This window comes from Erythrolamprus reginae, chromosome 1 (genome assembly GCF_031021105.1).
Source record: "Erythrolamprus reginae isolate rEryReg1 chromosome 1, rEryReg1.hap1, whole genome shotgun sequence".
In the NCBI taxonomy this organism is placed as follows: domain Eukaryota; kingdom Metazoa; phylum Chordata; class Lepidosauria; order Squamata; family Dipsadidae; genus Erythrolamprus; species Erythrolamprus reginae.
Window position 1 is genome coordinate 364,230,923 of NC_091950.1, and position 14,487 is coordinate 364,245,409.

General features: G+C 38.5%; 1 protein-coding gene across 4 annotated transcripts in view; it reads left to right on the forward strand.

The window, feature by feature from the left end:
• Positions 1–14,487, forward strand: part of PTPN14 (protein tyrosine phosphatase non-receptor type 14) — a 136,989-nt gene that overhangs the window by 80,813 nt on the left and 41,689 nt on the right. For all 4 annotated transcript variants that reach the window (XM_070734424.1, XM_070734423.1, XM_070734425.1 and 1 more), the window contains exons 4-5: positions 8,511–8,626; positions 11,184–11,248. In XM_070734424.1, the coding sequence (XP_070590525.1) occupies positions 8,511–8,626; positions 11,184–11,248 (181 nt within the window). The remainder of the gene's footprint in view (positions 1–8,510; positions 8,627–11,183; positions 11,249–14,487) is intronic.

A 14,487-nucleotide genomic window follows, 5' to 3' on the forward strand; every position in this document is an offset into this window, starting at 1 on the left:
ACCTGAATTGGGCTGCTGGCACAAAGATATTAGTTTATGAAACCCTTTTGAGTGTTGACCAATGTTTGCTAAAGGGCATCTGTATAAATTTTTGGAACATGAACACAGTGAAAGTAAGTATGCTTAGAAACGATTTTAATACTATTATGAATAGGGAAATAATAATAATAATAATAATAATAATAATAATAATAATAATAATAATAAGAATAATAATAAGAATAATAAGAAGAAGAAGAAGAAGAAGAAGAAGAATTTATTAGATTTGTATGCCGCCCCTCTCCGAAGACTCGGGGCGGCTCACAACAACGATAAAAACAATATTATAATGGCACAAATCTAATATTAAAAAACTAAAAACCCTATCATAATTAAAATGTTGCTCCACTTTCTTTTTCTTTTCTTTTTTTAAAAAAAAGCTTCCTAGGACAGCTGATCAAGTATCCCTGCACAGAATTTTGTACTATTGTCTTAATCAAAATGTGAAAGTGTGGCCTTTTAGCAGAGTGAGATTGAACCTCTGCCTTTCAGGTTTCTTTTCCCTTTCATATTTCTTCTCCAAGTATGTATGAGGATTCCAGGTCTTTGTTGGGTTTTTCCTTTGAATTATCAGTACATGCTTACCTAGAAAACTAGGATTGTTTCTGCTTTTAAGAGAAAGTGGGAAAAAAAACCATTTGCACCTAGGATAAAATGTCTATCTACAACTCACCTGTAACTGGAGAGAAAGCTGTCAGGGAATGGAATGAAGAGAGCAAGGCAAGACTAACACCCCCTTAACACCTTTTTCTCATTGTAGCAAACCTTTTTACAGAAACTTTCTTGGTGAAAATACAAAAAGTAAAACAAAACAAAACAATTATAAAAGTATCAATGATGGAATTAACAGGAAAAATGCTATGACTTCTTCCCCTTAAAAGAATCTTTGGATATATTTAAAATAAGAGTCCAAAGCTCAGTATAGATAGTATTTATTGTATTTTATTTTTATTTTTATTTCATTCATTCATTCATTCATTCATTCATTCATTCATTCATTCATTCATTCATTCATTCATTGGACTTATATGCTTGTATCAATCCTGTTATAGAGGTAAACCATCTTAGAGAAATCTGTTCTTTTTGACTAGCTATCATTTTGTTCCAGCTAACTCCTGAAAGCTTAACCATTAACCTGGTTGAATATTAGAGAAAATTGCAAACTATTGATTCCCATTGTAATTCAATCTTCTTTCCCCCTGTAATAGTTGGTAGTGTGCCCCTTTCTGGGCAAGCAGAGACATATTTTCAGATGACTCAGTTGGTGTTGGTGGAACAATTAAACTCTATTATGGTGAGCTAAGTTTCAAATCATGTGAGAGATTCTGCCCCTTAATCTACTATGCCAAGTTGTAGGATAATAAGTACTTTGCCTCATTTAATATAGCAATTATATCTAACTTGGATCAAGCATAAACTGATCTATCTTCAGCCTAAAAGTACCAGCATGATATCCATCTTCTATTGTATGAACCATGGTTATTCAAAACTCCAAGTGAAGGTGAAGAACAACTTCTTCTTGGCAACAAGGGCATGTTCATAGCTTTTTAAATGTCAGGTGCTTTAACTGGGTCCCAGTTTGTATTTTCTAAATTAACAAGATCCTCTGTCAGAACAAAATGAGTGGTGTCTTCTCAAACAACCTAGAATCATAAATAAAGTTGACATATTATTTATTAAGAGAAGAGATATCGCCAATTTCTGTTTTAGGAAGATAATTTCCATGAATGATTTTATTTCCATGGATGTTAACAGGAAATATACAGGAGCATAAGGATTCTTACTTGTTCCTGATATTGTTACTTTCCACAACATCCAAGCCACTCTCCCAGAGTGGTTATACTTTGTATGATTGTAAGAATATAGCAATAGCACTTAAATTTATATAGTGCTTCACAATGCTTTACAGCCCTCTCTAAGTGGTTTACAGAGTCAGCATATTGTCCCCAATAATCTGGCTAATAATTTTACCAATTTTAGGAAGCATCTCTTTGCCCTAGCTCCCAAGGTCTTTCTCACATATCATTACAGTAGGGGAGAAATAAGTGCTAGAAAATACAGCAAAAGTAAACACCAATGTAAGGAAACAATCAGCAGATCAAGAGATTAATGGTTGAATATATACATACATCATTGTCTGTACATTGATGTGACTATTTTGCATATCATGGTACATGATATAAATAAAAAGAAAATGTAGCCCTACGATAATTTGAATACCATGAGAAAACAAGACAATCCTATTCTGAATACAAGTTTAGTCTGGAACAAACTGTTCATCTGCACCCTTGTTCATTTATGTGAGATGGGACAAGCTTCTTACACAATGTTTTTCTTTTGTCTTATTTTATTCCAACTGGGCCTCCTCCCCCCCCCCCCCCAAAAAAAACCCCCTTTTCCCGCTTTAACTGTATTTTTCTGGGTTTTGGGATTAATTTCATGAGAGCCTCTATGGTTTTCTTTTCTTTTTTAATGCTGTCACCTTGGCCCTAATTTCATTTTCAGTTAAGGTTTCTTTCGCAATGCCTTTGAGAAGCTGGACAGAAGTAAGGGTCAAGTGAGAAATATTTAGTAATGTTATTTTCATCGATAGTAGTGGGATTAACAGTAGTGTGAAATGTTATTTAAAATAGGCATTCCTGGTATTATGCTGAGTATTTCTCTGGTATTTGGGTTAAATTATAAGCGGCTCAAAAAGGGAGCTTAGTGTGCTTCTAAATTGTTCATGGACTCCCTTGTAATTTGCTCTAATTAATTCAAGTGTCCAAGGACAGAAGGAAGTACTGGGTTGAAACTCATTTTTTTTTTAGCTACAAAACTATATGCTTTTCAAAATTCTACATATTATTAGAAATTTTAATAAATGTCTCTTTTATTTTGTTTTTTTTTACTGTATTCCCAAGAAGGTACAATACACACTGTTATACCAATGGGAATGAATTTTGTTTTTTTTTGTTTTTTTAAAACCTAACTATTAGTTAGAGGATGTGGATTTAGGGCAAATAGCCTCAAGATAACATGCTCTCTCTTGGTATCCCAGTCTTTATGGGTATTTTTGTTGGCAAGGTCTTCTGAAAAAGAGGATTCTTTTGAGAAGCAACTAAATTCAGCCCTTGAGTGGGCTGGTCTGATATTTTTAGGCCTTTTTAAAAAGTTTTGGAGACATAAGAGGCAGCATGGAAGCCTTAAGCCTTGGAGAAGTTTTACAAAGAATTTTTTTTCAAATGCTTTCCTTGCTATATAAGCAAACTTTCATAGCAAGTCCTATATACCGCCCCATAGAATTTTAGGGCCTCACAGTCAAAGCAAGTAGAGAACAAGACGAAGCTCTTGTGCGTAGGAACAGTTCAGTACAAGGGAGCCAGAAGAGATGAATAATAATAACTTGGTTGGGCAGTCAGAAGATTTTTATTCAGAACAGAAAAATTATAACTTAATCCATCAAAATCCATCTATTTAAGAGGGAAGATACTGAGAGAGTAGCTTTGCATGACTTGCTTGCCTGTGTTTAAGGGAAGCATTAGATACCGTATTAACCTAATCATCTCTGTTCACAAAACAGATAAAACCAAAATGTAGCCGTGGGCCAAATCAAGGTCAGCTACTTTGTGGTTCAGAGCATTACGTGAAGCCAGCCTCCAACTTTGACAACTTTAAGACTTGCGGAGTTCAGCACCCAGAGTTCCTCAGCCAGCTTTGCTGACTGAGGAACTCTGGGGGTTGAAATCCTCAAGTCTTAAAGTTGTCAAAGTTGGAAGCCCCTGCAATACACTTAATGACTGTATATGCTTGGCAGTGAAAGTTGTGATCTGGTTGTAAATCGAAGATTATCCGAGTAGGAGTGAAAAATCTATTTCTGATTCAGCCTGGAGGCACCAAAATTACCTTAGATAAACGGTTTGCCGCCTTCTGGTTCTCTGTTGCAATCCTGTCATTTGACTGTAAATACAGTGATATGCATCCGATAATGCATAAGTTTACAACTCGTGTTGTCTGCTGAAGGAAAATAGCCATCTTGTAATTATGCCTTTGTTTGGACTTGTTTTCCACTCTTACATGCTTCCCATGAAATGAGTCTGGCAATCTGTGTTTATACGATTGATAATAAAACTATGTATATTCTACTAAACTATCCTCCATATCAGTGTTTCCCATTCACATTCGCTGGCTGGGGAATTCTGGGAGTTGAAGTCCAAATATCTTCAAGTGGCCAAGGTTGGGAAACACTGCTCCATACTAACCTACCCAGGCTTCATGCTCTGGGGAATCCAGAGCATGATACCATGGTCTTTGGAAACTGAAGAATGCCAATACAATTCTACTAAAAACAAAACAAAACCAAGTAAGACAACCAAGGAAGTTCCATGTAACTTGTGAAGTAGAGAAGGTAAGAGTTCTGGACTTGGTTTCAGATCCCTGCTGACTGCAAAGCTTTGCCTTGTTTTTTTATTATTCCATCCAGGATTCCGTGACACTAAAACACACAACTTGTGCAATTCAGCCAGTTAGGTTCCTAAGCCAGATTTTGTGGTTTGACTTAGTACACATAGTGGTCTTCAATAAACCACAGTAAAGCAATGTACAACAATACAATTTTTAAACCCAGCCCAATTCTCTCCACCTCCCCCCAAAACAAACAAACAAACAAACAAGCAAACACAAGGGCTTGGATAGACGCTAGCTATTTTTCTTTTTTGTCATTTGTCATGCTGTCATTTGGATGCTCTTCAAAAAGCCTTTAAAATATCTTCAAAATTCTCATTCTGTGAAAGCTCCCAGGATTTCTTTTTCAGTTGAATGGTGATGATATGGAGCGTTTCTTCGTGATAATGCTGTGACTGTTACAACCTAGAGAAGCCAGGCTTATTGGAGCTTTAGTGCTGTCTAGTGGCCGATGCTTGCCTGCTTCTGTTTCAGAGATTGTATAGCTTGACTTTAGATTTTATAACAAGGAGAGCACCGCTGTTTTCAAGAGAGTTTTCCCATATCAAATTATGCTCATCTTATAATAAGAAATTACTCTCTCAAACAGGTGGTCAAACATTCCAGTGATCATTGCAATACATCTTTGTGTTTTATCCTGTTAAGTCCACCTTATTCATGTAAGAATAAGAGCAAGAGTTTGTGGGATTGTGTTTCTGTTGTGGCAGAATACACACACACACAAGGCCAAGACTAATGTCACTGGTATCTGAATGGTATCTTTTTTAATGTAATATACTGTATAGCAGTATTTCCCAACCGGTGTGCCGCGGCACACTGGTGTGCCGCGAGACATGGTCAGGTGTGCTGCGAAGAAATAAGCTCAGCTTCTGGTCTCGCAACTTTTTGCGAAGAGAAAAAAGTTGTGAGACCGGAAGCTGAGCTTGCTTCTTTGCGCCTTCCAAGTTTTCCAGCAACTGCGGCGCCCCGCCCGGCTGGAGCTTCCCTGTCAGCAGGTGAGCTTTGGGGCTTGGTGGGAGGGCAGTGGCAGCAGGAGGGCGGCGCGCAGCGGGAGGGTGATGGCGGCAGCAGCGGCAGCGGGCAGGAGCCATGCCATGGGGTGGTGGCAGGGTGGTCCCTCTCTCTCTCCCACTCTCTTGCTTTCTCTTTCTCTCCCCCCTCTCTCCCTCTCTCTTTCTCCCAGTAGCCGTGGGGCGACGTCAGGGTGATCAGCTGTGAGGCGGAGCTACAGAACAGAGGAACAGAGGCACCGACGGCGGCGGCTGGAAATGCTGGAATTGCGTGGCTGGCACTTGCCTGCTGGCTGGACCAGGATGGAGGTTCAAGCCCCACGTCCATGCCCAGCGCAGCGCCAGAAATGTACGGTGTCTAGCCACCGCCGTCTGTGCTTCCGTTCTGGAGCTCCGCCTCACAGCTGATCACCCTGCCGTCGCCCCAGGGCTACTGGGAGAAAGAGAGAGAGAGAGAGGGGGGAGAGAAAGAGAAAGCAAGAGAGGGAGAGAGGGAGAGAGAGAAAGAGAGAGGAAGAGAGGGGGGGAGAGAAAGAGAGAGAAAGATATAGCAAGAGAGGGAGAGAGAGAAAGAGAGGGAGAGAGGGGGGAGAGAAATAGATAGCAAGAGAGGGAGAGGGAGAAATAGAGGGAGAGAGGGGGAGAGAAAGAAGGAGAGAGGGGATAGAGAAAGAGAGAAAGCAAAAGAGAGAGGGAGAAAGAGAGATAGCAAGAGAGAGGGAGAGAGAGGGGGGAGAGAAAGCAAAAGAGAGAGAGAGATAGCAAGAGAGAGAAAGAGAGAGGGAGAGAGAAGGGGAAGAGAGAAAGAGAAAGACAGCAAGAGAGAGAAAGCAAGAGAGAGAGAAAAAGAGGGGGGAAGGAGGGTGAGGGAAAGACAGAGAGGGAAGGAGGGCAAAAAAGAGAGGAAGGAAGGGAGAAACAAAGAGAGATGGAGAGAGAGGGGAAAGAAAGAGGAGGGAAGGGAGAGAGAGAGAGAGAGAAAGAGGGAGAGAGAAAAATAGAGCGAAAGGGAGGAAGAGAGATATTTTTTGTCCAAACTTTTTTTTACACACACACACCCGCCCCCCCCCGCCCCCCCCCGCTCAATGTTCCCCAGGATTTTGTAAATGTGAATAATGTGCCGCGGCTCAAAAAAGGTTGGGAAACACTGCTGTATAGTACCTAAAATTATAGTATTGAAAATGTTTGGCAAAGCAAAATTCTTAGGGAGGAATATCAGTTTTTTAACTACTATTATTATTATTTTGTCCAGAGCAATATTGAGTTTGGTTTGTATTGCTTTTTGTGTTTTTATTTGTGAACTTCCCAGAATTAATTGGAGTTGGGCAGTATCTAAACTGAATAAATAAATTGGAATTGGGCAGCATCTAAACTAAATAAATAAATTTAATTGGAGAGTATACAAAAAACAAAGCTGGGCCTTTGGATGATATACAAGTAATAGCATCTTGGAAAGTGACTGTGGCTAGTACAAAAACTAAATTTAACTAAACTAAAAACTAAGTTTAATTTTCACGTTTCTAATAATTTCCCCCTTTTATCACATTAAAAATTACAACTTTTAGGAGCTCTGGGGTCACAACTAAAGTTTTGAGAACCTTCCATTATCTCAGGAACCGCCTTCTGCCGCACGAATCCCAGCGGCCAGTTAGGTCCCACAGAGTGGGTCTTCTCCGGGTCCCGTCAACGAAACAATGCCACTTGGCGGGACCCAGGAGAAGAGCCTTCTCTGTGGCGGCCCCGGCCCTCTGGAACCAACTCCCCCCAGAGATTAGAATTGCCCCTACTCTCCTTGCCTTTCGTAAGCTACTCAAAACCCACCTCTGCCGCCAGGCATGGGGGAATTAAGACTTCTTCTCCCCCTAGGCTGATACAACTGTATGTATGGTATGTTTGTACGTATGTTGGTTTTATATATTAGGGGTCTTAAGTTAGTTTTTTAGTATTAGATTTTTTACTGTACATTGTTCATGATTGTTGTTAGCCGCCCCGAGTTTTCGGAGAGGGGCGGCATATAAATCCAATAAATGAAATGAAATGAATTGTGAACCTTAATTGTATTGATTAAGCCAAAAGCTTGCAAAAAGCACCCCAAACCCTAAGTCCCTCAACCAATTGAAAAAGTGGGTTATTTTAAAAGTTATTTGATTAATTGTCAACACTTTCTTTGAAAAGTGAAACATTTTAATTTCACCGATTGAGTTACAGATGAGTTGTGTCAATTATTCATATCAACTCAAAAATAAATCCCATTAAATTTAATGGAAGTTTATTCTAGGCAATTCAAGATATTCTTAAGATTGAAGATGATAGAAAAAGGATATTTAAAAGAACATTTGTGAAAAGGAATACTTTTGATTAGAAATTGAAATTGATTACCATACTTTATGCATGTAGAGTTTACTTTCTATAGACCTTTCCATTGTTTTTTGCATATGCAAAGTAAAACTTCAGTTGTAGAAGATCACAGGATCACCTTACAATGCTAACAGAAATTGTAAAATTCATAAACAGTGTTGTATAAACGGATTATTTTTGTTTCAATTATAACCACGGGCATAAGTAAGTCAATCTTCCTAACCTCTTTATAGATATTATATCGCTCACCCAAGGTAATCATATAATGTTTAACAGATGCTTCTCAATTAAATTGGCATCAAAATGCCCAATTTTGCTTTTAATTTCTGATGGTACTGTCTTATATTGACCTCAGTAGAGAGAAGACTAAGATGATATCAGGTACATACATGTTCTCCAAAGTTAAGAGATGGTATTATTCAAAACCTTTCAATGCTGCCATCCAGATATGCCATTAAAAAATAATATTTTTTTTGGTCAGGATGAAATAATCATTCTTGCCTACTTATACAAAATATAATGCCTACTTGGTTTAGACATAAGTATCCCCTTCAATATTCCTTTTACAGAACAGAGCAGCCCAATATCAATATCAATAATTAAAGAATAAAAATTGTTCAGGTACTCTCGGTTTCATTCTGTTCTGTCCCTTGTTCGCAGGTACCAGTATTATCTTCAAGTAAAAAAAGATGTTATTGATGGACGATTGCGATCTTCCTTTGAACAAGGGATAAGGTTGGCTGCACTGGCTGTTCAAGCTACATTAGCAGCTCAAGGTACAGTGAGTATATCTGCCTATTTTCCCTCTTATTTATTTATTTAAGAATAACAATACATTCCTGTTAAACTGGAGATGGCAACCCCCTAGGGAGAATATTGACACTGAACTGCATTCTTAAAGGCTTAATGCTGTATATTTTGGAAACATTAGTGGCATTAAGTGGCAGTAATTCCTGAAATGATTGAGTCATTCATTTGAATGAGCCATTTTCTCTTTTTACTGAAGTGGAAATTCTTAGGCTTCTTGCAAGATACGGAGGATGAAGATCATAATTAAGACAAATTTTTGTTGAGAACTTGTAATATGCTAACATAGCATGCAAATAATTATTTTTGTACTAATGCCATAAGTTGGATACTCATCCAAATTTATTAGTGGACTGCACTAGAAAAAGAATAGTGGATCGGGGTTAGAAATAAATAGGATAGGGCTTGAATTCATGGCTCATGTCTTTTTCTTCCAGCACTGCAGCATTAGAAGGTGAGTTAAACATAGAATAGAATAGAATAGAATTCTTTATTGGCCAAGTGTGATTGGACACACAAGGAATTTGTCTTTTGTGCATATACTCTCAGTGTTGATAAAAGAAGGCTAGTCAGGTATCATTTTACCTGTGCAATTTTATGCTGTGCATTTCTCATATATTTTGCATGTATTCAATTGATTTCTTCAAATATAATGTGTTTAAGCAATGGATTTTACAAGCGTAATATAACAAGTGTCCTACCATATTTATAAAGCTCAGGCTTGCAAACTCCCTTCACACCTTTAGCACACTAGAAGAAGACTAATTAAAATTACCCAGAAATCTAACTATCGATTGTTTAAATTATTGTTAATGGAATAAACTAGGGAAAATGTGATTTCTGCTTCTGGTTTGTTCTCACAAACCAGAATTTAAACTAATTCATTGTTTTTAAACATTGTGGGTTATTTTTTTCAGAGTCATAAATGAACGTTTGGTATATTTATTTTATTTATTTATTTATTCAATTTTTATGCCACCCTTCTCCTAAGAGTCAGGGCGGCTTACAACATGTTAGCAATAGCACTTTTTAACAAAGCCAGCATATTGCCCCCATAATCCGGGTCCTCATTTTACCTCGCAAGGATGGAAGGCTGAGTCAACCTTGAGCTGGTAATGAGATTTGAACCACTGACCTACAGATCTACATTCAACTTCAGTGGCCTGCAGTACAGCACTCTACCTGCTGCGCCACCCTGGCTCTTTATAAAATAGGAAATGATGATTGCATCTCTAAAATTAGCTACAGCTTTAGCACAGATGAAATCACTGTTCCACGTATCAATTAAATGAAGCATACCTTATGTTTTCTCAAGTATTTGCAAAACCTTGATTATGGATTTAAATGAAATATGTCTTTATTATCAGAATGATACAACCGTTCATAAATCCATTTTCTCACATTTTTATTTTAAACTATTGTTCTTGACTGATACACAGAGAATTCCTAAAAGCTTTTCTTGAGTATCTATCATTTTTATTGTTTGTATAAATACCACCATAGTGTATTCAACAAGTTTTCATTTATTGGTTATTTTTAAAATATATATTTATGATGTGAAACAAAATGAAATAATAATAATGTCAAATTTTCCTTCTGGGTTTATGGGAGTATTTTGTTTGGGATAATTCATAAGGGGAATTTCCAGTATTGAAAATCTTTTTGGCAGACTTTGACTCAAATAAAATAAAAAGAAAGCTCCTGAGCATTTTGCCCCTCTCTCTTAAGCATGAAACTTTTTGCAAAAGATAAATGGTGAATCTTTCATAAAAATATTGTGAAAGAATATTTTTTAAGAATATGTACTTTAAGAAGTATTTTCACTCCTTTTCTCCAATTCCAAAACTTATATAAAGCAAAGGAAATATTTTATAGGAATGTCATTCTATTTTGAATGCAAGTGAAGTACAGTATAGAGTAAAATTGGTTGATCAATGGGAAGACTTCCACTTCCATAGCAAAATGTTTACTTTTGTCCATTTTTCATCAAAAACTTCTTTGGAACCATTGAAAACATTCAAGCATGTATCCTTCTTCAAGTATACAGAGGGAATTATTTCTGTTATCACGGGATTACAACTGAATTTCAAACAGGTCTCTACTGCTTCTGAAAAATAATCCAGCACTGTTAAAGTATAAAATAGGGAAAGGAAGTATGAATTTTTGTGTGTCCACCCCACCATCCATTTCAAAAATCTAAGTCTCCTTCAAGAAAACAATGAATACAAGTCCCATGATCCCATTGCTGTACTTTTTAGATGAGGCAAACAGTTTTGTGTCTTCATAGTCAAGTGTTTCCGCTCCAAGTCTCCGGAGAGGGGCGGCATACAAATCTAATAAATATAAATAAATAGATAGATAGATAGATAAATAGATAAATAGATAAATAGATAAATAGATAAATAAATATTGAATAACCCTGCTTCTTCAAGGTTAAGCCATTGAAGAACTTTTTAGGAAAGAGTTTCATATGTATTAAAAGCTAAAGCAATTTATTTCTCATTCCTTTTTCTTTTTCCCATCCAGTTGGCTTTGGAGATTACCCTCATATTGATTCTCATGATCTCCGGCGGTATGTTTTGTTTCCTATGGTGAGTTAAATCCACATCTTCCTACCATTCATCTTCATGTATTTATTTATTGAATTTGTATTCTAATGCAGTCAAAAGAGATGATTCTTTAGTGGTAAATTGGCAGTTCTCATGTATGGATGCTTACTTGAGGTCCTGAAAGAAAAGTAGATTATAAACTGAGAATTAAAGTGATATAGTGGTTAAAGTGTTGGATTGATATTGGGGAGACTCAGATTATAATCTACCATTACTCAGTTGACATGGTGACTCTGAGCCTGCCTATTTTACAAAGCATTTGTAATAGGCATATCGAATGCCACCTTGTGCTCTTAACTTGTGTAATAGCTTCCTCGATTTGGAATGTCAAATTAGGAATGTTAAATTTGCAATACTTGAAATTCTCCTTGCATATCAATGGATGTTCTTAAAAAAAAAAAAGCAATCATGGCAACAGGAAATTTTCTGTTGTTTGTAGCTGTGTTTCCAAGATTTATTTATTTATTAGATTTGTATGCCGCCCCTCTCCGTAGACTTGGGGCGGCTAACAACAATAATAAAACAGCGTATAACAAATCTAATATTTAAAATATTTAAAATAGCTAAAAACCCTTATTAAAAGCCAAACATACACACAAACATACCATGCATAAATTGTATAGGCCTGGGGGGAAAGGAATATCTCAATTCCCCCATGCCTGATGACAGAGGTGGGTTTTAAGGAGCTTACGAAAGGCAAGGAGGGTGGGGGTAATTCTAATTTCTGGGAGGAGCTGGTTCCAGAAGGTCAGGGCAGCCACAGAGAAGGCTCTTCCCCTGGGTCCCACCAGACAACATTGTTTAGTCGACAGGACCCGGAGAAGGCCAACTCTGTGGGACCTAACTGGTCGCTGGAATTTGTACAGCAGAAGGCAGTCCCAGAGATATTCTGGTCCGATGCCATGAAGGGCTTTATAGGTCATAACCATCACTTTGAATTGTGACCGGAAACCGATCGGCAACCAATGCAGACTGCGGAGTGTTAGTGTAACATGGGCATACTTAGGGAAGCCCATGATTGCTCTCACAGCTGCATTCTGCATGATCTGAAGTTTCCGAACACTCTTCAAAGGTAGCCCCATGTAGAGAGCATTACAGTAGTCGAGCCGCAAGGTGATGAGGGCATGAGTGACTGTGAGCAGTGACTCCCGGTCCAAATAGGGCCGCAACTGGTGCACCAGGCGAACCTGGCCAAACGCCCCCCTCGCCACAGCTGAAAGATGTTTCTCTAATGTGAGCTGTGGATCGAGGAGGATGCCCAAGTTGTGGACCCTCTCTGAGGGGGTCAATAATTCCCCCCCCCCCCGGGGTTATGGACGGACAGATGGAATTGTCCCTGGGAGGCAAAACCCACAGCCACTCCATCTTATCAGGGTTGAGTTTGAGTCTGTTGACACCCATCCAGACCTGAACAGCCTCCAGGCACCGGCACATCACATCCACTGCTTCGTTGACTGGACATGGGGTGGAGATGTACAACTGGGTATCATCCACGTACTGATGATACCTCACCCCATTCCCTTGGGTGATCTTGCCCAGCAGTTTCATGTAGATATTAAATAGCAGGGGGGAGAGGACCAACCCCTGAGGCACCCCACAAGGGAGAAGCCTAGAGGTCGACCTCTGACCCCCGACTGCGACCGACCGGAGAGGTAGGAGGAGAACCACTGAAGAACAGTGCCTCCCACTCCCAACCTCTCCAGCCGGCACAGAAGGATACCATGGTCGATGGTATCGAAAGCCGCTGAAAGGTCGAGAAGCACCAGAACAGAGGATAAACCCCTGTCCCGGGCCTGCCAGAGATCATCCATCAACGTGACCAAAGCAGTTTCCGTGCTGTAGCCAGGCCTGAATCCTGACTGTTGAGGGCCTAGACCATGGCTGGAAAGGGAAAGGCAATCCTCTTCGCTTTGAGTACTGCTTTCTCTTTGCCAAAACCATTCCTGTATCCATGTAAACAGTTTTCAAAATTGAAAAAAAATGCATAACTGTATACTTTGCTATAAGCAATAATGTGTATTTCATGATCAAGACAGTGAAAATGAGTGTATAACTTGCATGAAAAAATTGCATGGAAATTACAATCTACATTTACATGGATATGGACAATATATCAATACAGTATATTGTTGCTTTATCGAAACCTGACCCATTTTTCTCTACTGTAAACAAAACAAACAGTACAGCAATATTTCCCATGCCCTAGGCCAGCAAAATTACCTACCTCTTAGCGGCTTTCAGTAGTTTCAAGTCAATCATTTACACCAATGATAATAAACAGCCCTTCTTTGAAATGTAGAGCTTTCCCATACAAAGGATTGTAAGAAATGAAGAATAAGGGTGGATAAACTTTATTTTGGAAGGAGTGTACCATTTTCTTTAAGATACTTCTTATATAATTGAAATCTCTACTTCTACCTCCAGAGAAAGTCGGGAGAATATGGAACATACTTAGTAGAAAGGTTGTAATTCTGTTTTGTTTTTAAAGTAATTTACTTGTCATACAGTGGACGGGTGCCCAGACCTTCTGTGTGTCTATACTCTGAAATAGTGGATGTAATCACTATCATATCTACTATTTGAAGTAACTCTTTCATTGTCAGCAAACTCCTGGGTAACTTCTGAAGTTAAAATGATGCTGTTTTCAGTTAATCAAATCGCTAATCCAGTCTGCACCTAGCAGTAGCTTTAGCTAGCCTTGTTCTTTAGCATCAACTGCCCACTCTAGTGAATTAAATATAAGGACTATTTTAGTTAATAAATAACAAGCCTGTTGAGTGGGCATAGTGGGATTGAATACAACTTGCATTGCATTTTGCACTTTTGTATTATTTTATCTTGTACTGCTTCAGAATGTGTGAAACAACATTTCTTCAGCAGTTAAAAGAACAAAGTTATGTACACAGAACAGTTCACAGGTGTGTAGCTATGTATAGGCACGTACAGTGCCATTTTTCATTTGCACTGTTTTACATTTTTCAGTGTCAGGAACAAATATTACGGGGAGGCCCCAGTGAACAAGAAGTTAGGCATTTTGAGTTAAGTATAAATACACACCTGTGGAGCATTCCATCCACAGTAATTAGAAAGGAGAGAGAGAGAGAGAGAGAGAGAGAGAAGTCTAAGGATAGCTTTACCTGTAAAAGAGTAAGATGTGTGAAACTACAATCGGTGCCAGAGCCATCGCCGGGATTTGGGGAAGGGGGGTCTGATACTAAAGG